This window comes from Simochromis diagramma, unplaced genomic scaffold (assembly GCF_900408965.1).
Source record: "Simochromis diagramma unplaced genomic scaffold, fSimDia1.1 OVJJ01000371.1, whole genome shotgun sequence".
Classification (NCBI taxonomy): domain Eukaryota; kingdom Metazoa; phylum Chordata; class Actinopteri; order Cichliformes; family Cichlidae; genus Simochromis; species Simochromis diagramma.
In genome coordinates, this window is record NW_024386920.1 from 243,571 (window position 1) to 267,876 (window position 24,306).

General features: G+C 43.6%; 2 protein-coding genes across 2 annotated transcripts in view; one reads left to right on the forward strand and one right to left on the reverse strand.

Moving 5' to 3' along the window:
* Positions 1-17,273, forward strand: cbx7b (chromobox homolog 7b). Its single transcript, XM_040036895.1, has 6 exons — positions 1-356; positions 5,880-5,923; positions 8,611-8,676; positions 10,445-10,511; positions 10,631-10,964; positions 12,576-17,273. Exons 1-6 carry the CDS (start codon positions 288-290, stop codon positions 12,764-12,766), a joined length of 771 nt encoding a protein of 256 aa, XP_039892829.1. The 5' UTR covers positions 1-287; the 3' UTR covers positions 12,767-17,273.
* Positions 17,274-19,478: 2,205 nt separating this feature from the next.
* ep300a (E1A binding protein p300 a) overlaps positions 19,479-24,306 on the reverse strand; it is a 28,585-nt gene continuing 23,757 nt past the window's right edge. The window contains 1 exon segment of the mRNA XM_040036891.1: positions 19,479-24,260. Coding sequence (XP_039892825.1) covers positions 21,174-24,260 — 3,087 coding nt within the window. The 3' untranslated portion in view covers positions 19,479-21,173.

Here is a 24,306-nt window from a genome sequence, read left to right on the forward strand (position 1 = left end):
CGCCGGAAACGCGCTTTGGGCCAGAGCGGGCGCGCGCGAAGCGGTGTGCAGATGTGTCGCAGATTTTGTAAAGTCACTGGACGCATGGAAAGAGCCAGCAAAAGGAAGTCGCTCTGGATAAATGGGCCTTTAAACTTTCAGGAAAACGAGGCAGCCGAAGGAGACACGCGTGGAAGAAGACGTATCCGAGGGAGGGCTGTCATACGCAGTTAACGTTAGCTTAGTTTGTCGGGGAGAGGGACGTTACTTTGACAGTTAAAAGCCAGCGGACGGCGGCGTGCGAAGAGATGGAGCTGTCAGCGATCGGAGAGCAAGTGTTTGCAGTGGAATCAATCGTCAAGAAAAGAGTTAGAAAGGTAAGCGTGTAAAAAACAAAATGCGGCCAAATTATCAGCCTCTCTAGCTCTCAGCACTTTAAGGAGACACGCTTTTTTTTTCTTTTGGTGAACCAGAATGCTACTTTAAAGATGCTAATGAAAGCTTTGGAGATTAAACGAGGAGAGCAGCGTTTCTAAGCTGGTTATCTAATTGCGGAGTGTATTGAGGGAGCAGGTGAGCGGGGGATGTCCCTTTAATTTGACACGGAGACTGTTGTTCCTGTACTACAGCTTAAAGTGTCAGGTGTTTGGCTTATAAGGCTTGAAGGAGGACGCGCTATCAACCCCAAAATACTCTGCCTTTGGGCCCATTTGCTCGCTAATTGTGTTTGGGTCTAAGTTACCGTGTTGTATTGACATGTGCAGGCGCGACGCCTTTGTTTACTCGCAGGGCACAGGAGTGGAGGGGGGGGGGTGAAACTAGTGGTTTCCACCAGTGTCAACAACTAATATACAGAATATAAATACAATGCTAAAGATCCACTTACATACTTGTTTCCCAAGTGAAATTAGCGATTTGCTGATATGTCAGAATCAGCATTTATAGCAGTCAAGGAATGAAAATGTAAAAAGTGAAGAAGAGATGAGAGAACCTTCATCCATGTTGTAACTGTTAATGTTGCATAGTTTATCCAACAGAGTTCTCTGCAACATCATAACAACAACCAGCAACCAGTGGATCTGAGTGCATCAGGCTCGCAGCACATGTATAATCCCCAACTTGTGACAATAAAACAAGATTATTTTTAAACTGTATTCATAAATAACGACTAACATTAAAGTCATTTCTTGTGTAGTATATTGTAGTAGTATTAGTATAGTAGTCGTATGTTGATATGTTGGCCAATATATCAGATATTTAAAACATCAAATATCAGTATCAGTCTTTAAATTCTATATTGGCTCTAATATTTATGTGATCTTATTACAAGGTTTAGAAATGATAGGTAATAAATGTATTTATTACAGTCAAACATAAGAGGTGCTTTTAATCATACAGTCTTTTTTTGTGTATGTGTAACTAGTGATTAAAATGAAGTCGGGGAAAAGCGGTGATTTCACCGACTGAGAATACCGTTGAGAGCCTGGAAGTTATTATTGGATGATGTCACAGAGGATGACTAATCTGAGTAGATTCGCTAGTATGTGGAAAACATACAATACATTTTGAATTGTGTTAATTATAGATATCTTCTGATGACATCATGGCAACATCTTCCTGCACATTTAACGAGAATGCGACGAGGCCTGAAATAGATAAGAAATAACAGATAATCATTAAATAAACTAATTTCAAGTTTGATTTGTTCCATTTCAGATTTGTAGTCATGCTACTGTGTTTTCATGTGATATACTTGTATAATGTGTGACATTTAGGATTTCTAATGTTGTTTATATAGTTTCACACATAAAAGCTTAAAAGAGACAAACTTACTATGTACCACAAAGAAAGAAACCACCTCTGGTTGTAGCAAACTGCACATTTCAATGAAATCCAAGACACTGATGGAAAAGTTACTGTCACGGTTCTGGGTCAGGTTCGACCCAGCATTTTGAGTTCTTATGTTTTGGTTTATTTTTGAATGATTGTTTTGTTTCTCTGATGCTATGATGATTATTATTATTAGAGTTCCATGTTTTTTGTTTATCCGTGTTTAAGGATTTGTTGTTTCATGTATTGTTTGAGTTGCATGTGTTATATTCTGTCTGCCTCTCTGTCTGCGTCTTTGTTTAGTGGTTTCTTGTTTCCTGTTTTATTGTGAAGGTCTGTGTCTCATGTGAGTGTGTTCAGTTCTACTGCTCCCCTGTCTCGTATAGTCCAATTTCTCCCAGCTGTGTCTCCCTCCTGTTGCCCATTCCCTGATTACCACCCTGTGTATATTAGCCCTGTGTTTTCCTGTGCTCAGTGTCGTGTCGTACCATCAGATTATGCCTGTGTGTTTCTGTTCTCAGTATTCAGCAGTCACTTCATGTTTTGTCTTCATGCCAGCAATAAAGCTGAGGTTTTGAGTTGTATTCAGTGTCCGAGTCTCGCATTTGGATCCTCCTCTCCATCCGCCTGCACACAGAGCCCTGACAGAACGACGCGACCAGTAATGGATCCAGCGGACTCCGTGTGGTATCGGCGACCCGCAGTTTCTACCTTCCTCAAGGAGAGGGAGAGGCAGGAGGCTAGGTGTACCTGGGAGCACGAGTCACCCTTTGATGGGTCTTGTTTGGCTCTGGGTGGGCCCCGCAGCTTCCAAACTGCGATGGCTACCGCCGTTCCATCAGTTGTTCCGTCAGGGATGCGAGGGGGCAAGTGCTCTCTCTCAAAGGCAGCAGCTCCTCAGTTTTTTGGTGTCACTCTGCCGCTGCTCTTGGAATTCAGGCCCTGCAGGAGGGGCAAGCAGTGGCGAAAGAAGGATTATGTGGTGGAAGACACTGGGCTTACTCCACTGCAGTCCTTTGCTTTGTTTTTGGGACTTCCACGTTCGGAGCTACACAAACTTCCCGCTTCTTCGTCCCAGCCCGGCCCACCGAAAGACTTTCGGTCCGGTTTGCAGGAGGATTCGCAGTCTGGCTTACCTCCCTCCTCCCAGAGTGAGCGACGCTCACGCAGCCGTCGCTCCGCTTCCTCTGGACAATCAGCAGTGGTGAGCAACAGACTGTTTTTCTCATGCTCCTCCTGAACTCATGAATGTAACGAACAATAAATCCACCCCTAAGACCCTGAAGGCTACCTGCCATGCAAGTGAATCTAAATCTGCTAACTTAGAGGTAGTTGAGTCTGTGTTTGTTAACTCTGTGAACTCCTGCTCTGAGGATTTAAGAACCGGTTTTCATTCGGCACAATCTGAACCCAGTGTTAAAATGACTAAGACTACTTTACTTGAATCTGGGGGGAGAAATTTTCGGACTGCTGTGAAATTTCCGGAGGCTGCAAGTTCTGTTTTCAAGTCAGCTGAAAGGGAGGTGGTTAATGTTTCTAAGTCAGCTTTTCAGCCATGTACTTTTCATCAAGGGCACAGGCAGTTGGTAGGGACGGAGATTGCAGGCTGTAACTTGGGCTCTCTGAAGGAAGAGGCTGTCTGCTCCCTAGTTGCCCCTTTCTACAATCTATTAAGACTGTGGCTCCTCCTAGGGACTGTTCTGTATCCCTGTTGGATGTGTCTGAGGTTGCCCACTCTGCAAAGACTATATGCCCAGACCCAGTTGGCAATATTGTGCTTTTTGAGGCCGTTCCTGAGCTTCTCTCTCTCCTCCTGTTCCTGCTCCCAGGGTAGCTCGGGGCCCAGCGTTCCCCTCCACCCATTTCAGTTCCTCGGGTGGGAGGGGCTGGTGTTCAGCTGGTGCCAGCACCTGTTCCTGTGTCCGCTGGAGGCTCAGGTGAGCCCGTCCAGCAGTTTTTCTCATGTTCAGAAGGCTCAGGAGGATTAGCTCAGTCACCTTCACAACCACCGTCACTACAACCTCTATTGCAGTCCCTAGCTCAGTCTCCACCACATTCAGCCCCGCTACCCATAGCTCAGTCATTACCAAAACCAGACTTACTACAAACTTTGTTACAGTCCACAGCCCAGTCAGTAGCTCAGCTGGTAGAGGAATCATTAACTTTGTCATCAGTTCAGGCCCCAGTGCTTTCACCCATTCAGTCAGCCACTCATCTTCACCCTCAGCCAGGGGTCCCAATTGGCTCTGGCCCTGCATCTGCTCCAGCTGGAGAGCCCGAGGCGCCCGTCCAGCCTCGTGCCTCGTCAGCTGGAGGGCCCGAGGAGCCCGTCCAGCACCGCGCCTCGTCTGCTGGGGGTCCTGGAGGACCCAGCCAGCACATCCTCATGTCTGCTGACGGTCCGGGGAAGTATGTTCAGCCATCACCTGCTGTATCATCCCCTGCGACTTCTACACCATCACCTGCAGCAGCATCATCATCAGCTACTTCCACATAGTCGCCTGCAGCATCACCGCCTGCAGCATCCACATTGTTACCTGCAGCATCACCGCCTGCAGCATCGCCGTCAGGTTCCGCAGCCACCACGCTGCCGTCAGGTTCCGCCTCTGTGGTCAAGCCTCCTCCACGCCTGGTCCAGCCTCATCTGGTCCTGCGGTTGCCACACCATCATCGGATCCAGCTTGGCCTGTTCCACCACGCGTCTGCCGGCCGCTTTCCAGGCCTCTAGTTGTGCGTTATGGCCGTGGAGGCCGGCCCCCGGAGAGAGTTCGTCGCTGGCTTTGCGGTCAGCATCCGGACCTGCTTTGTCGCCGCCACTGCTTTCCGCGTGGCCGGCCCCTGGATTTGCTTCATCGGTGTTGCCACCGCTGCTGTCCGCACGGTCGGTCCCCTGAACTGTTTTGGCCCTTGTGCTGTCGACCTCCGGGTCGACCCCCTGAACTTTTCATGGACTCCGGTTCAGCTCTAGTTTGGTTTTGATCTGTTTTCCTGTGTTCTTGGACTCTTGTGCTCCTTGTTTTTTGTTTTGGACCCTCCTTCCTGGACCCCCTCGCCCGCCCTGGTCTGGTGCTCTGTTGTTTTGTTTTGTTTTTTTTTGTTTAGGGCTGTCGGGAACCAGCCCTTGGAGGGGGGGGGGGGGGTACTGTCACGGTTCTGGGTCAGGTTCGACCCAGCATTTTGAGTTCTTTTGGTTTTGAATGATTGTTTTGTTTCTATTATTATTATTATTATTATTAGAGTTACATGTTTCTGTTTATCCGTGTTTAAGGATTTGTTGTTTCATGTATTTGAGTTGCATGTGTTATATTCTGTCTGCGTCCTTCTTTAGTGGTTTCCTGTTTTATTGTGAAGGTCTGTGTCTCATGTGAGTGTGTTCAGTTCTACTGCTCCCCTGTCTCGTATAGTCCAATTTCTCCCAGCTGTGTCTCCCTCCTGTTGCCCATTCCCTGATTACCACCCTGTGTATATTAGCCCTGTGTTTTCCTGTGCTCAGTGTCGCGTCGTACCATCAGATTATGCCTGTGTGTTTCTGTTCTCAGTATTCAGTGGTCACTTCATGTTTTGTCTTCATGCCAGCAATAAAGCTGAGGTTTTGAGTTGTATTCAGTGTCAGAGTCTCTCATTTGGATCCTCCTCTCCATCCGCCTGCACACAGAGCCCTGACAGTTACAACCTTTATGTGTTTGACATTTTGACCTGAACAACCTGATACCATCAAATCTAACTGCCTGGCCCCGCGATATCACATCCAGGCAGTTAAATCAGTTTAAATGTGAAAATGCTGCACAGAATAGCGATGCACTCCCTTAAGTTGTGCATCTGAGAGATGAGGTAATTGTTGATGGGCTGATTTCATTGTCCTTGGCAGTGGTTCCCAACCTGGAGGTGAAGGCACTCACAGTAGGTCACAAGATCCACTGTGTGGAGGAGAAGAGCAGAAAGTTTTGTTTTTTGTTTTTTGTTTTTTTTGGCTTGTAATTTGTTTCTTCAATTACTTAAACAGTTCAAAACAGGGGGGGGGACAAACACTACTCTCTATTTGAAGCTGCTCTGAAACTTTGTCTCCACAGGGGAATGTGGAGTATCTGCTGAAGTGGAAAGGATGGCCTCCAAAGTGAGTATGTAGATTAGAAGAATAAGATGGATAACATGAAATGGAACTGAATGTGACTCACAGAGTGGTCTGCAAAAGTCTTGAGCCAGCCCTCTTTTTTTTTTTTTTTTTTTTTTTTAATATTGTACTTAACAGGACCCAGTTTTGCCTGTAACTTTTTGAAAGTGGTTTTGAACAGTAGTCCTTTGGCTTTCTGAAGGTAAAACACAACTAGCATCCAAAAAAGAGCTTTGGAGTATCCTTCAAGAAGCCCGGAGAGCTATTCCTAAAGTTTAAAACATTACAAGAAAGCTTGCCCAAAACACTTCAAACTATATGAAGAATAAAGTTGGTCATATTATATATGGACCTTATGGCTTGTTAAAAGTGTGCAAACTTAGATTTTGACTACAGACTGAATTTCTGTGCATTGTTGCACATGTTACAATAATTTCCAGCACCTGTTTCTCATATTCCTAGCAAAATGTGAAGAAATGCCAGTTGGGCCAAGACTTACTCTCCACATAAACACACTGTTCAACATTGCAATCAATCATATTTATCTTTTTAAAAGTGTATATAAACAATGCATCAGATGTTGTGAAATTAGAAATGTAGTAATTTGTTGAAAAACATGCCCATTTTCAATTGGATGCAAGCTGCATCTTTCAGAAAAGTTGAAACAGGGACAACAAAAACAGGATGATCTCATGACAAATCAGTTAATGTACAGTAGCAGTATGATTGGATAATAGGACATCCTATAGGCGAGGTCTGTGCTTTGGCATTTTGACACTGTAAGAATGTTTGTCAGAGCAAAATTTCAGAGAATTAGAGGATTTCATCACATATGGTGTGGCGTGGTGATTAGCACTGTAGCCTCACAGCAAGAAGGTCCTGAGTTCCATTCCACCAGGCTACCATCTGGCTCGGGCCTTCCTGTGTGGAGTTTGCATGTTCTCCCTGGGTACTCTGCCTTCCTAAGAACGCAGTTAGTGGGGTTAGGTTAATTAATGATTCTAAAGTGCCCATAGCTGGGAATGATTGTCTCTCTCTATGTGTTAACCCTGTGACGGACTGGCGACCTGTCCAGGGTGTACCCTCCCTCTTGCTCTATGGTACCTGGGATAGGCTCCACCCCCTACGACCCTGACAAGGATAAGCAGAAGAGAATGGATGGATGGTATTCAGAGAAAAGCTATGCAGGGGAGAACCTGTATTGAATGACCATAGTTATCAGGCTCTTAGATAGCTCTGGATTAAAGATTGACACAGTCTTATTGTGAAAATCTTCAAACTGTCACTTTCTCTAGACGTAAACTCACTTTGGATGGACTGAGGCAAAGGGAAAATTTGTTTTACGGTCTGATAAGGCAGAATTTAAAATTCTTTCTTGAAATTATGGCTGCTGTGTCCTCCAGGCTAAAAGGTAGAGGAACTGTTTGGTTTGTTATGAGCACAACAAGATGTACAGTGGCACATTTAATCTGCACTTCTGCTAAGGCACCATTAATGCTGAACCATACTATAGATTTTGGAGCAATCTATGTATACTACCATCCAGACCACTACTTCTTCAGGGACGGGCTGTTTTATTGTAGAAGAGAGTAACAAACTGTTTTGACATGTATTACAGCAGAATCAGTTTCTAATAAAGAGCCATCATTATTAAAGAGCCATAGAGACATATTAAAAAGCAAGAGGAAGGAGTTATATATCAAGCAACAGTGGGTAAATACTTTCCTTTCTTGACTACAGCAGCTGCTTTTCTCAGTCCCTAAACAGTTAGTGTTGTTAAAAGAACACAGTGGTGCTCATCCTTATGATCCAGCTTTTATTGAAATATGTTACTGACACCATGCATGAATTTAAAATGAGAATTGGGTTTTATAATAATAAAAACCTCTCGATCAATTAAACATTCAATATGTCGTCCTTGTTTTATTTCAACTTAAATGCAGGTTTTAAATGGGATTTTTTTGTGTATTGACTTTGTGGGAATGGGGTTGTGTATACTCTGACCCACGACAGCATTAAAACCACCTGCCTGATACTCTGTAGGTCCCCTTAGTGCTGCCACCCATTGGGGCATGGACACAGGATCTCTGGGAGTGTCCTTCTTTGGGCCCTGTTTGGGTTGTAGGGTAGGTCCTCTTGTTCGATTGTATTGAGATCTTGGGAGCATGGAGGGGGTGAACGCTTTGGGATCTTTGTCGTGTTCCTCGAGTCATTCCTGAGCAATTTTTGCAGTGTGCACGGGCACATTATTCTCCCGGGGTAAGCCGCTATCGTCAGGGAGTGTAGTTACCATGGAGCAATATTTACGTGGGTGGTACGTGTCAGGTGACATCCACATGAATGTTAAAATCTAAGGGTTCCCAGAAGAACTTTTTATTGTATGCAGACGATCAGTGTTTTTCACTTAAGCTGTCAGTGGTTTTAATGTTGTAAATATCAACATACTAAAAAATATAGAAATGCAGTTTTGAAAAGTTACACCAGGGCAAGAATTTATTTTAACTAGAGTTCTAAAGTTTGTTTTTCTGATTTAGAAATACAATAAAGACACTGTGTCAGCACTTTGGCCTTGTTTTTAAATGAATCAACAGACTGATTTTAATTACCTAAATGATTATAATAATAAATTATTTATGGAGGTCATTGAAAAACGAAGAAAGCTTTTATATATGTTTTGCATCCTCCTACAGGTACAGCACTTGGGAACCTGAGGAACACATTCTGGACCGGCGCTTGGTTCAGGCCTACGAAGAGAAGTAAGGCTGCCTTCAGCCACCATTTGTCATTTATTTTTTCACCTTTGTACTTTGCTCCTTTATTTAACACAAACTGACATGCAGAGTCTAATTTTTGTTTATAAATGTGTGCATATATATACGTATATAGATACAAATTATATTTTTAGGGTTTCCCCTTGGAGGCAGTGTGTTATCAGTCTGATATCTGTCTGCACTTGAATGGGGTCAAGTTGGCAGTTGCATACACTCTGAATCTGATAATCCAGCAGTTTTACTATATTGCCAAAAGTATTTGTTCATCTGCCTTCACGCACATATAAACTTGACTCACATCCCATTCTTAATCTATAGGGTTTAATATGATGTTTGCCCACCCTCTGTAGCTTCAGCAGCTTCAGATCTTCTGGGATGGCTTTCCACAAGTTTTATGAGCGTGTTTATAGGAATGTTTGATAATTCTTCCAGAAGGGCATTTGTGAGATCAGACAATGATGCTGGATGAGAAGGCCTGGACGTTGTCACTTGGCACAATGCACAAAGTACTGATCTCCAGGCAGTCACCAAACCCAGACTTGTCCATTGGTTTACTAGACAGAGAATAGGGATTTAGAGATGCAAAGGGTCTGGGCTGCTCTAGAGTCCAGTGGCAGGGTGCTTTACACATCCTTATTCAACGCTTTGCATTGGGCTTGGTGATGTAAGGCTTGGATGTATCTGCTTGACCCTGGAAAACCATTCCATGAAGCTCTCTACACACTGTTCTTGAGCTAATCTAAAGGCCACATGAAGTTTAGAGGTCTGTAGCGACTGACTCTGCAGAAAGTAGGTGATCTCTGTGCAGTATGTGCCTCAGCATCTGCTGACCGCACTGCTACCGCACTGCTGATTTTTCTTGGCTGAGTTGTCATTGTTTCCTCCAGTCGCTTCCACTTTGTTATAATAACACTAACAGTTGACTGTGGAACATTTAATAGCAAGAAAATTCCACGACTGGACTCGTTGCACAGGTTTCATCCTATCACAGTACGATCCTGGAATTCACTGAGAGCGACCCATTCTTTCAATGTTTGTAAAAGCAGTCTGCATGCTGAGGGGCTTGATTTTATACACATGTAGAATTCAGTTATTTGGATTTACAAATCATTATAAATCATCAAAAAGCACATATAAAAACATAGACAGAAATTTGCATTTAACTATGACATTTGAAATAAGACATAAGATTTCTTCTTATTTGTTTGTATAACCTCTAAATTGGTACTTGGTTCTATAATCATATACATGTTGGTGATTTCTGAAAGGAGAATTGCTAAACAACATACACACACACACACACACACACACACACACACACACTCAGACACACATATATAATTTTTTATATAATTTTTGGACGAATATTGAAGTAAAGCATGTAGGTAGTCTCCTTGGGCAACACTGGAAGACTATTTTTAGAAGCCTCCTTGAAAGCCCCTCTCTGACCATTTACATTTGTGCGTCTGCAGTGATTCCAAAATGTCACAATCGCAACCTTTCAGCTTGAATTAATTAGGGAGGGGCCAAAGTTGTTCGGTGGTGAGCAACAGTTGTGTTGTTGTTAATGCACAGTGTCCCTATGTATGATGGCACACATGGCGTAGTTTGAGTGGTTATTGTCTAATGTAGTACCTCAAAGCTTCCCAACATTACAGTACAGCTCTTTTCAGACTTTCTGACCCCGAGTCAGAGCGCACAATTTGGCTTGGATGCTTTTCCTGCCTGACAAAGGTCTGCTTGGTTTTTCCAGAGAACAGAGAGAACGAGCTCTGGGTCCCAGAAGGAAAGGAGCCAAATCCAAAAGAATCCTTCTGCAGGTAAAGTTTGGAATTTGATTACAAAATTATATATATATAAAATTCAAACTGTGTTTCTCTCATTGGGGCCTGACAATGACGTTACTCTTTTTTTCTTTTTCTGTTTGATCTTGATTCAGAATACTGTCTACACCATGGATCTCCGCAGCGCTCACAAGATTCCCGAAAAGCCTGCACCGCGCCTGCGTCTGTCTCTGACACGCTCTCTGCTCTCCGAGGATGACCATCAGCCGTACAGACAGGAATCACAACACAGACTGAGGACGAAGGAGTTCAGATGCTTTAACTCAAACCCTCCAAGTCCAAGACAAGAGAACTGGGAAGAGCATGGAGAGGAAGACGAGGAGGAGGAGGACGAGGAAGAGAACAGCATGGAAGATGATGAGGACAGGGAGGAGGAGCAAGAGGAGACTCAGAAGAACACAGCAAAGGAGAGCGATGGCATTTTAAATGGTATGTGTGTCACTTGGTCAGCCAGTGGACTCTAATCAGCTGCGTTTGCCTCTGGGATGCTCTCATGAAATGACAGGAGGTCATGGCCAGTTAATAAACAAGCAACTGTATTTAATAGATGAAAAGAATGACTTGTCTATCTTTGTTATTGCTTTTTTTAATTAACTGACTACATTAACTTGATACGAGCATTGACACCGGGTTGTTTTTGTCCCAATCGACCCTCACTGACTAGTCCTTTTCTAAGGTTTTAAGTAGCTTGTTCTGCTGTTTGGAGTGCAAAGACCCGAGTCAGGGGGAGAGGGGCTTAAGCCCATCAATCAAGTGACTAACACAGAGAGAAGAGCAACCACACACTCACGTTTACAGGTGGCTGAGAATCACCTACTATACATGTCTGTTGTTGCAGTTCCTGTTGTTTCTACCTTGCTGTCCTTCTGATCAACGATAAGTCCCATCCATGTGCAGTTGTTTTTCAATATGAGATACCATCCGTCCATTTTCTTCTGCTGATCCATATCAAGGTCACCTCTCCCACCCATCATAGGCTGGAAGATGGGCTACACCACCTTTCAGCACTTCTAGTGTAACTCTAGTCTTTGTTCTTCATCCTCCATCTCTCTGTTCTGTAAATATACTGTAGTGACAGAGCATCTCCCAGCTGTCAGCAGACTATCATGCTGTTCTCTTAATGCTAGTGTTATCCAGAAGGGTGTCCAGGCCACAGTGTAAGTCTGTGAATGCACAATTGTTTGTGTTACAAATTTTCACACATCTACTCAGGCTATCTCCTGGGCTCCTCCCCACCCAGCTGCAATAACACATACACAGGGTAGACCCAGAACTCGCTGGAGAGAGTATGTATCTTTAAACCCCCACAGAGAAGTGGAAAACAATAGGGGGAAATACCCTGTTTATCCTGCTGCAACCCTGATCCAAGCTTGAATAAGTGGAAGAAACTGGATGGATAAATTGTTTATGTTTGATAAATATTGTTTTGCCCCGATAAAGAGAGATGGTTTGGGATGATTGATTTGTCATTTACTCACTATGAGTCATTAGTTGTTATAGTAATTAGTGATCATTAGTTATTATTAATCTCTCTTGTGTCTTTTGTTGTCTCTCCAAAAACTGTCTTCTTTCTACCCTCACCTTTTCCCCTTTCTGTGAAAAGGGAGTTTTTCTTTCCCACTTTTGCCAAGTGCTTGGTCAAAGGAGATTGTGTGATTGATGGGGTGTTCTGTATTATTGTAAGGTCTGTACCTGACAATATAAAGCACCTTGAGGTGACTCTTGTTGTGATTTGGTGCTATTTGAATTGAATTTAACGGGGATTGCCTCCTCTCCTAGTTCAGTAACAGGGAGCGGTCTTGTTGATATTCACTGTTCTGCATGATCGTGCAGTAATCCCAACCGTAGTGTGCTCTTCTGTTTTCTGGGAAACATAAGCAGCCACGTGCACTCTGTCAGTTTATAACATGCATCAAAACAGATCAGTCAAGGCAAGCTAACTCAGAACTCGAGTGGCAGCCTTGATGCAGTAGTTGTCTTAGTGTAAATGTACACTTTTCACCTTCTGCCTTTCTCCCTCTGTGTCCCTGCCTCAACCAGGACATGAGAGGACAGACGGCTGGAGCTCCACGGGACCAGACGAGGGCAGCACATCAGAAAATATCTGGAGACCCGTCATATGTCCGGGAGAAATAACTGTCACAGACATCACCCTGAACTCCCTCACAGTGACTTTCCGAGAGTCAAGAGTGGCCAAAGGCTTCTTCAGAGACTGGGGCCTGAAAGTCTGAATGCAGGAAATGGGGTTGGCCGGTTAGCAGTGGAGGCATGGCGAGAGGGAGCTGGAGGCACCGACACAGTGGGTAAAAGGTGCCACAGTAGGTGTTTTCACTCTCTCTCTGCTTGTCTCATTGCCAGCCTCTCCCAACTTTCTGAGTGGTACATTTACATGCACAGAGTCACCTGAATATAAGCTGATCTCCAGGTAAAGTGTTATTTTCATTGTTCTTGACACTTTTCCTACAATCAGACTGAGTTGCCTTGAATAAGAAGAGCATTACATCAATGTTTATATTAAGAACAGGATTTAAAACTTGAGTAAATCCTGAAAGGAAGTTATTTTGTTGTGGTTCCAGTAGAATGAGAGGCTTACTAACCTAAATTTAGCAAATAAAGTGATGGCCACAGTAAGGACCTTCTGACCAAAACTTAAAAAATGGCCACCATACAACTTGCGTTGCATTCTCATGCATTAAATAAGTGGATCAGCCACAGAAGAAGTCCACGTGGTACGTCATGTGGACAACTGCAAAAATCTTGCTCTGCTCCATTTTTCTAAGTGAATTTTCATTTTTTATGACAACCAAGACAACAGAAAAACATGGAAAGCTACATCTCCACAGAGAGAGAGATGAGGTTATCCAAACACAGGTCCAACACAAACGTGATGAAAAGACAGTACTGGATATCTGTGGAGGTATTGAATACTGGCAAAATCATTTTGGTATCTGTTCTTTCCTTTGCCACTGGAGCAAAGACTGGGCCACATTAAGTATTTCAACTAATCATGACCAAGGTACAGTCAGAAACACTGACAGATCAAATGTGAAGAATGTCCAGACATCTGGAATCAAACAGCTGGAAATGTGTGGAGGTAAAATGGCTCAGAGTTTACTTGTATTGTTGGCATTGCTTAATGCATAGATGTCCAAAGTAAAGCTCTCCTCTAGAGATGTCTTTCAAAGAAACACAACTACAGTCGCACAGTAGTGGATAGGGGTTTTCTTTGTTACCCCAAGGTATAGTAAAGATGCAAAACACATTTCTGCCACGACAAACCATTTGAAAAGTCACCTGCTTCATAGTCAGTTTACCAGGTTTGGCAGAGCGGCCAGATCGCACCAATCCATCCAAGCTGTCAGTGGTGGGTCATTGGTTATGGCTACCTGACAGTACTGACAGGCACCGTGAAACCAAAAACTTAGTTGCTTTGAGAATGAAGTATTTCTTCTCCTTGATGTCCCAAATGTCCAAATTATTGACCCATGTGGATTTAAAATCCCTGTAACTGTTTGAAATTGCATAAATGTTGATCCCGGAGGCATTTAGACAATGATGGAAAACAAGTAAAGTAGCGCTCCCGCAGGCAATTCCGTGGTTTTAGTGATGGAAACACAGAGCTCCGTACTTTACGTGGATCCCAAGTTATGACTGAACACTGTGAATCGAGAGGATCTTACCTTTCATGCAGAGTCTTTATTTTTGAACTCCAGCGATGAAGTATATGTAGTAGTTTCACAGTTTAAAGTAGCACAAAACTGGAAAGTCAAACAGCCAATTCCTTTGATATTGCACTTTTCATTAGCGCCTGAGCAAATTTCTTGGCTAAATGTTTGACCTTACATTAGATCGTCTTTTTCCTCTAAACCCATTTGCCCCATGACGAGCAAAATCCACTGACAACTCCCCACCAGCGTGATCTGAGTTTGCCATTTATGTTTGTGTAATAGTTATGGGCTTTTTGTTTTGGTTTTTTGCTTTAGACATGTTAGCTTTAGAGGTGGTTCGAATTTTTCTGGCCTCTACCCTTTGACCTGTTCAACCTGGGTATCCCTACCAGGAGCCTCTGCTCCCACTGGCACAGCTCTCCTGGTCATTGAAGCACACAGGCTACATTAGTAAACATGTGAGGAAGAGAAGGGAGGAGTTCTCTGTGCATGTAAACGGAGCCACACTAAGCCAGCCTGACTGGACTCAAACATTTTGTACATACTCAGTGAGGTGGGCTTAGGCGTCAGACCCATACTAACACACAGTGCTGTACCTGTAACCTGTAAACTCATAGACTGTTACTGCTGTACAACACGTGGCTTTAGTCTTGTATGCGTTTCAAAATCCTCCGAGAGAAGATTTGATCCGCCTGCATGCCTTTCTCCTCCAGTACAGTTACTATAGCGATATAAAGACGGTGTAGTCTTCTCTGTTCAACTAGCTCTTCATCTCCGCACATATAGCCCACCATACAAGTGACAAATTTGTACCAAAATGAGAAACTAAATGAGAGAATGTATTAAGGAATTGCACTGTATTAGCATCATAGAGGTTTGTGTGTCCACCGGGAGGCTCTCTTTGCAAAGACTGATGGGTAGAGTTTCAAAGGCAAAGTTTTAAAGCTGCTACCAGCTGATGTTTCGCACCAATATTCAGTCCCTTTTAATCATATCATTTGCACTGTCCTTATCCATTAATGTGATTCTTTTAAAACTGGAAATGCCTCATTAAGTCAATTACCAAAAGGCTAAAAAGCCGGGCTAATGCATTTAGTTTTGTCAACCGTGTAGCGTTCCAGCACAACTTTCAGAAAATGTGCTTTTCGGCTAATAAAACAGATAATATTAGTAACCCATCATCTAACAGCCGGCTAAGGCTCTTAGCCAGTGATAATGTCATTTAATAATGCAGGAAAACCTTTCAGTTTTAAACAAATGGTCTCTGAAAACAAAGAGGGACTAACGTGGACATTAACATGTAAAACTGGACGAGAGTCTATACTTTAAAATTTGAAACGGTGTAACTACATGTAGAGTCTCTTATGTTGGAAGCTGTAGCAGGCTTTATAAAACACTTTTCCAAACTGTATAAATCCCCGGTCACACCAGCCTAAAGACCAATAGGAACCCAAAGTAATGTGCGTAGAAGAATGCACATTTTTCCAGAGGGACCGGTGGTGTCTGAGGGGCCGCCAACTGATCTCTAGCAACCTATAATTGGTTATCTCATAACATAAGTATCTGTAACATGATATATTCACAGTAATTATGAGTAAAAGGTCATTTTGGACCAGGCTAACCTATAGCTAGGGTGACCAGATCCCAAGAAACTGAATGTGAGGGACACGTCAGCGATGCTGAGAGGTAGTCTGAAACGTTCATATCCAACCACAAAATAAAAATACAATAAATTGTTCATGTTCCAACTCTCCCAGTAAGTAAATACACTACTGAAAAAGAAAGCTCAAGTTTGTTCTTATGCTATGATGTGATGGGCTTTATATACTCCTGTATTCTTCTTTTTTATGTCTCTCTTATTCCAGTAGTTCTGTTTGTATCATTGCATAGATTGGACAAGGAATCAAAGTGCTGCACGGTCCCACATAAGGACGGGCTTCTGGTCACCCGAGTAGGTTTGGCTTATTATTTTACATTAGTTTCATCACCGGGTTTTGCTTAGAGATTCCTTCTTTCGTCTGCATTTCCATGAACATTTCTTCTAACGTTGACTGAAAAAGTTGAGTTTTTGCAGTTCATACATGACTTTAAACTAAACTTTAAAACACCACCTCGCTTCAGTTCTGCTAAAAAGAGATGAAAATGATCAATTCCATGACAGCTGAGCAGCCAGCGGCTCAAATAAATGGAAACCTTGACAAATGATTGCGATGTGTTAATCAAAAGTGGAAGGTTTGAGTTATCAGGGAGCGACACTGAATGATCAGTATTACAAATTCAAAACAAACTAAGAAGTAAAGCCTAACTCTGGACCCAGCAGGTCAGTCTGACTCCACAGGCTTCCACTGGGGACGCAGGAGCCGATGTGATGTGTCACATCTATGGAATCTCCCACAGAGGCATCGCATTGGTCCACATGTTGTTTATATCACACTGAGGATTGATGGGTCAGCCTCTCATGATCTTCAAACTGTCTCTGTGTGACAACGAGCTGCAGGGAATGGAAGTGCCTGATGTTGCCTTTTTTTCTTTTGTCTGTGGAGCTTTTAGGGCTAATACTTCCCTTTTACACACACACATTAACACACCTTTCCCGTCCCAGTTTTTTGTTTGGTTGGTTTGTTTGTTTTTTTGTTTCTGTATGTCTGGATTTCACCATCCTTCAGTGATGTTACTAAGACTTGAAAAACAAGGCGACGCGAGGAGGAAGCCGGAGAGGAAACGTGTATTTTTTGGTGGTTATTTTTCTACATTGACCTGAATGTATATTTATTCTTTGAGGGTGTATTTGTCACTTCGATGACCAACAAGGATAGTTTTTTATACAGTTTGTGATAACCACTGAGCTCATGCCATACTTCAGTGTTGCTGACATGACGTAAAAAGCACCTTGGATTTGACGTTGCCTGACGTGGTTGCTCGCGCTGCTTTCGTCCACCACTGAGCGAAGAACCTTGCACTTTATTGTGATGTAACCCTACAGATTACATGCTCCGGTCTATGAAGTGTCATCGTGTATAAACTATTTCTATGGTACTACTAAAATAAATGTTGCTCATGTTTAATATCATTTGAAGTCAGCCTCTTGATTATTTACAGTGACACGAGTGACTTTTTCCAGGTGCAGTTTTGTGTCTAAAGGTTATAACAGATCTACAGTGGGTCGACATGTGGTGTCACTTTAAGTGAACTGAAGAACTGAATGTGAGGTAAAGCTCTGTCAGAGAGCCTCCATGGCTTGCATGTAAAAGGCAAAAAAAGAGGCAAATTTTAATGTGTCTGCAACTTCAGACTCAAGATATGAAGTTTTATATTTTATCATCTGAGAATGGCTCCCCTTCAGCTAACAAGTGAAAAGACTAAAGAAAGACATATTGTATTGGACTCATTTCACAAAGGTTTACAGCCTGTTCCAGAGTAAATATACACAGCAGACTGACAGCGTAGACTCACTGCAGGTGCAGCTGGGATTACCTACTTGAATTGACAGAACAGAATTCACGTGACTGCAATCTACTGCTATCTAGTGGTGAAATTTTACTCAGTGTACCATTAAATATATATTTATATGTCCTATTCTTTTCTTAGAAAAACCTAAATCGTTGTACTTAATTTACAGTCATATTACATTGACTTAAATGGTTATACTTTTCTACTGCAGACATGGTCTGTAATATCTCTAATGCCATGTTTAGGAATAACGTGGGGGGGGGGCGTTCAAAAAATATTAACGCAGAGGTTTTTTAAAAGCAGATTTCAAGTTTAAACTTTGTTTCTTTGACTTGATAGTTTTCACATATTTAGACCATTGACTGTATATAAATGATGGATGCAGCCATCAGTCCATTGTTGGTTTGTGGAGAATGATGAAAGCGCAGGTTTAGCATTTTTTCCCCCATCTCCATATTTGTTTTTGGGTTGTTGTTTTTTTTGTTTTGTTTTTTTAGGTATGCATGTCCATATTTGATTGAGAGGGTAGAGCTGGAGATTTATCAGCTAATCTTAGCACAGTTTAGACAGCTTAATTAGCAAATTGCATCTTTAATTTACTGCATTTTATTTGAACTTACTGTGATGCTAATTTAGGCTAGTAAAAACAAAACTCCTTACTGGAGAACTTGGAACAGCTGATGCATTTGCATCACTTTGCACAACACTGTGATAAAAAAGCCATTAAAAACAGTCATTCCCCGAAGATGCTTAACTTTAAACCATAAGTAAATACATTATTCTTACCTACACAGTTGTGGTCTGTAAGGAAGGAACTTGGAAAAAACAAATCTCAGGCTTAAAACTCGGACAGAATCGTTTTTCTGAAGGCAGCTTCAAATGACAATTCAAGAACTCCAGTTTGGCACTTCGTACAAGATATAGTAAATTTTAAGGACTATATACACATGTGTTTGAGAGTTTGAAAAATATCTGACAATATCTGATCTTTTAACAGAAAACATGCTGACACAACTTCTTTCTAAAATGCTAGAGCTGAACAAACTCGTCCCAACAGGATGACAAAACAATTTTCAGTGTCCTCTGGCAAAAACCCTTTAAACCTCTTCATCGCTTAAATGTGGAATTTTTTTAGACTTATTTACTGTCCATCTTCAAATGGCACAGGCTTCTGACTGATGCGCAGATGCATCATATTGTCATTAATAACTGACAGAGAAAAAAAAAAAAAAAAAAAAAAGTATTTTTTCCCCAATGGTACAAACATACTTTATTGTACAATTAATTTATTGGCAAAAACAAAAACAATCAGACCACCGAAATAACTTAAAAGAAACTAATGAAAATGGAGCAACAGTTATTTTTGCTTTCTCTCAGCAAGCACCAAAACTGTTAACAAGAACAAAAAAGAAAAGAGTGGTCAAAGATTCCATTTGAATACTAAACAAATATTTAAATAGTCTTACTTCCAGTCTCTTTAGGAAAAAGAAATGATAAAAACAAAACTATTTGTTCAGTTGCCATCAGTTTGTACAGTGATTCAGTATGTTTACAACTATATTCATGTACATGAAACATTTCTTCAAAATAACCAAAAAGAAAAGAAAAGAAAAAAAAAAAGGATGGTATAATATACTCCAAGGCCTCCCCAGGCGAACTGAAAGACTGTCTGCAGGTTCTTTTTGCATCACCATAACATCTTTAATACAAAAACAAAGCATGTTTTATCTATTAATTCCTGTAGCTTCAAGTTTTATTTCCAAAAAATAAAATTAAATAATATATCTATTTATAAAAGACAGTTTTTCCTTGTTTTTTTTTTTTCTTATAAAATAAGTCTCAAGATATATTGCCACCTGGTTTCTGATGCGTTCCCTTCCCCATACCCAGCAAGCCCGACCTTTAAGAAAAATAGTGAGCATGTGAATATTGTGTCTTCAGTCCTCTCCATAAAAAGCTAAATGACCAAATTTGAACTCTTAAGTCACACCTCTAACCGACCCCAGCTTCGGCTCATCGTCGTACAGGTTTCCTGTCTTAACTGCTGAGATTGTTTAGGTGTGTGACTCGGTTGCTATAGCCTCCCTAAAACCTTACACAGAAAAAGGCGCATTGGTGCTTGTGACCGACTACACCCCATACTGTACATTATAGAAAACAAAACAAAACAATACTGTACAGTAGCTCAGGAGCACTTTTTTTTCCAAACACATACAAGCAAATATTCAATCAAACAAGAGGAAACAACAGCAGAAAATGTCTCTGCTCATAAGATTTTAAAGTATGTACACTTATTTTACATCTTTCACTTTCATTACAAAAGAAAAAACAAACAAACAAAAAGTATCCAAGTCCACCATTTCTTAATTTGTACAGTACTAACAGTGAATTAAACCTTGTGGCTGAGAGGCAGTCGTGAGGGTGTGGGACGGGGGGAGGATAAGGATGTAAGGAAAACCGTTGGGGTTCGGGGTAAACGCTGGATTTTAGCGACCTCTTCTCCAGGTTACTGTTCATAAATGCAGCTGTAATATATGTACACACAACCTTTTTTTTTTCTTTTTCTTTTTTTAAATCATCAGCGAGCTTCAACAGCTATAATACAGGTATATAGTACGCAGGTTGTGGAGCAGGAGAAGTTAGGATGAAGAAAGTGTGCACATTCACAGGAGAAGTGCGAAGAGGCGGCCCCATAAGGAGAAAAAAAAAAAAAAAAAAAAAAAAAACAAAACAAAAGATCTTACGATTTAATTCAAATTATAGAAACCCTGACGAAGACAAACCTGGGATAGCTGTCAAAAAAAAATGTAAAAAATAAATCAAACTGCATTGAACACACCTTCCTAACCACCTACAAACCCAATAAATATACTTCTGAATCGCTGCAGTCACTGGAAAAAAATCTACGTTTGTGTGTCCAGAAGAAGGGTCGGGTAACGGAAGATATGTTGATGCCTGATTAACGAATCGCCGAGGGCATGAAATAATAATAATTATAATAATATAGAAATAAAATAAACGTACTCTGCAAAATAGATACAATCATGATGGGTATTTGAGGAGAAAAAATAAAAGAATAAGAAAAAAAAAAAAAAAAAAAAAAAGTACATCATGTCAACTCTCATTTTTAGCAACATTTGAAATCTTAAAAATATTCATAAAAAGGCAAAAATTCTCAGTCCCCAAAAATATTGTCATATACTTAAAGAAGTAATATCTTCAACCTGAAACACTGACCTTCCACCTTTTTTGTACACAATTGGCAAAAATATATAGATATTTATTAACAGCAATAACTTACCATTGTTTTAATTTATTCAATTATTGACTTCTAAGATTGATGTTGCATCTCCCATAGGAAGGAAGCTTTCAGTTCATATTTATACATCAGAAAAATATTTAAATAAAAAATAAAAACTTCTAAAACCCCAAAGCTGCCCCGCTCTCCTTTCATGGCAGTTTGTCATTTGGGGCAACAGATCAGAGCATCACGACGGAGAGAGACAGTACAGAGTCAAGGCTACATCAGGTTGTGGTTAATGTTCGTTCCCAGCTCCTGGTTGTTGTTGTTGTTGCTGCCGCCGCTGTTGTTGTTCCCACCCAACATGTCTGATTGCCCCCCTTGTCCACCGTGCATCCCCGTCATCCCACTCAGCTGAGACATAATAGAGTTCTGGTCCGAATTGTACTGACTAGGATCTACAGAACTACCTGGCTGCTGTTGCTGGGGTTGTGGAGGTTGGGGTGGTGCCATGTTGGAGTAATGTTGACTGAGATGCCCTGGGTGGGGCGACCCACTCTGGGTCTGAGGGGAGATGCGGTGAGGTGAGGGCTGAGGCTGAGAGGAAGGCTGCATGCGTGGGGACGGGCTGGAGCGTGGAGGCTGCGACTGTGGCCTTGGTGAGGGCTGAGGGGACCGGACCTGGCTGCTGAGCGATCCAGCTGGACCGAGTCCTCCTTGTCCCTGTAGGTGGTGATGGGGGGACTGGGCCATCTGCTGCTGGGGACTCATAGGACTGCTATGGTGGGCTGGAGAACCCCCTCCAAGGTGCTGCTGTTGCTGCTGCTGCAGGAGCCTCTGCTGGATATTTTGGGCAAGCATGGCTTGGGACGTCTGTGGCATTTGGGGGCCACCACCTGCACTACTCTGCGGTTGTTGCCCTGGCCCTGATCCACCTTGTCCAGGCTGGAGTGGAGGTCCTCCAGGGCCTCCACTGGGGCCTACATCTTGTCCTTGAAGACCACCCATTTGATTTTGCTGCTGCTGCTGCTGCTGCTGCATCAGCCTGTGCTGGAGCACTGCAGCTACTTGTGACATCTGGTAGCTTTGCTGGCCTAGCTGTCCTGGCCCACCTGGTGGTGGTCCTTGCTGCTGGGGAACCCCTACACCACCCCCAGGTTGGGGTTGAGAAGATGGGGGTATCCCTGGCTGTCCCTGGCCAGGCTGCATGAAGCTTTGCTGGCCTTGTTGCTGCTGCTGGAGTCCTTGAGGCTGCTGGAACTGGCCGTGGTTCCCCATTTGTTGCTGTTGCTGTTGCTGCAGTCTTCTCAAAAACATCTCTCTGAACTGTGGTGTCATATTGGCCATGTTCCCTTGCTGACCTGGTTGCATTGCTCCCTGTGGCTGCTGCTGTTGTTGCTGCTGCTGCTGCAAAGTGGCCATTTGCTGTTGTTGCTGTAAGTTTCCTGGCAACATCGGGCGCTGCTGTAACTGCTGAAGCTGAGCCATGGTGGGCATATTTCCTCCCCCTGCTCCACCCTGAGGGATGTTCATCCCTGGCTGGCCTGCCTGGTTCACATTAACCTGCTGTTGTCCATCCATATTGGCAAGCTGGTTGGCTCCAGGCGCTCCTACACCAGGCAGACCTCCAGCAGCTCCTTGGAAACGCACACCTCCAGGACCTCCTTGCGGAGGCCCGCCTGCTCCTCCAGGGCCACCCTGAGCACCTTGATACCTGGCTGCTCTCTGCCGAATAAAAGCAGCCATGAGCGTTGGGTTGGAACGAAGGATGTTGAGGACTTGCTGCTGTTGCAAGACTGAGCTTGGGGAGCGTAGCGCTCGCAGGAGATCTTGTAGTGCTGCCTGAGGCAAGTTCCCCGATCCAGCTACTAATGAAGCAGGTACCCCCCCTGCTCCTCCAATTGCCTGCATCAACCCTCGGTTTCCTGGTTGAGGCTGCTGCTGATTCAGCATTTGTTGCTGTGGTTGGGGAACTGCTGGCTGCTGCTGTGGTGTCATATGACCCATCATGTTTGGCCGTTGTTGTTGGTTCATGGTTGGTCCCCCAGCACCCCACTGCTGGTTTGTTGGCTGAAGCTGTCCACCTGGCTGGACCTGCTGCTGAACTTGAGGCGGCAATTGTGATGGAGGACCACCCTGTTGCATCCCTGCTAGCGTTCCTGGTTGCTGTGGATCTAACATAGTCCTTCCATCAACTCCCTGAGCCTGGAGCGGCATGCCCTGGGCCCCAATGTGGGGCATTCTCATCTGGGCCTGGTTGTTCTGATGGTGAGGATGTGGAGGTATCATGCCCCCCTGTCCCAAGCCACGCATGTGTGCTTGGGCGTGAGCCATCTGTCTCTGGGTCTCTGCCAGGCGCTGGATTTTTAGTGCCGTCTCTACAGCAGCCAGGGGTGGCCCTTGTTGCTGGCCTTGGACACCCATGGACCCCTGGCCTTGATTGGGTGGTGGTTGTTGCTGAGGAGGGGTTGCTGGACCCATTCCAGGTTTCCCAAGGGGCTGATGAAGAGGAGGGACTCCAGCTGGTCTGGGGTTGTATGGAGGCAAACTACCAGGATGCTGCTGCTGCTGCTGCTGCTGGAGCTGCTGGAGATTTGGTGGCTGCTGCTGAAGCTGAGGTACCATCTGCTGCTGAGGAGAATTCATCATCCCCCCTCCACCTGCTGACGGAAACTGGTGGAGATGGTGTTGAGGGGGGATGCCACCACCTTGCTGTTGCTCACCTGGAGTTCCCATACCACCCATCCCAACCCCCTGCTGCTGAGAAGGTGCAGACATGTTACCCTGGGTAGGTGTCTGTGGGGTAGGGGGCTGCGTTCCCGATGTAGGGGTACCAGGACCAGTAGCTCCATTGTTGGCTCCAGGAGAGGGTTGTCCATTTCCCCCAGGTGCTCCTCCTGCAGCGGGCTGGCCCACTCTCTGCATGCTGGCCATTCTCCTTCTCAGCATCTGAGCTTGCTGAAGCCTGTGCTGCAGCTGCTGCTGGCGAAGCTTGTGCTTGATATTTAGACAGAAGGGGACTGGGCACTTGTTTTCCTGACAGTGCTTAGCATGATAACAACACAATGCGATAAGCTGCTTGCAGATGGGGCAGCCACCATTGGTTTTTCTCTTGCATCCTTTTGTGTGCTGAACGACACGTTTCATCTTCTGGCAGGACGGCAGAGAGCAATTGGCATTTCGGCACTGGCATGCGTGGACGAGCGACTGGATACAGCGCTGGATGCTGAGGCGACGGGAATCTCCGGGACTCTGAGTGGCAGCGGCAGACTGATTGCTGCTCTCATCATCCAAGCCGAGGCCTAACTTCTCCATCTTGTGCTCATGTCCCTTAGTGTTGTAGCATGTGATGCAGAGGTCGTAATCCTAAAACAGATGACAATAGAGACAGTTAGAAATGTAACTTGGAGGT

Bases quoted from the DNA above. Each gene is read 5' to 3' on its own strand.
- cbx7b (XM_040036895.1), top strand. From the start codon at position 288: ATGGAGCTGTCAGCGATCGGAGAGCAAGTGTTTGCAGTGGAATCAATC. The intron at 8,677-10,444 runs GTAAGGCTGCCT...TGGTTTTTCCAG, and splicing joins GTTCAGGCCTACGAAGAGAA to AGAACAGAGAGAACGAGCTC. The intron at 10,512-10,630 runs GTAAAGTTTGGA...ATCTTGATTCAG, and splicing joins CCAAAAGAATCCTTCTGCAG to AATACTGTCTACACCATGGA.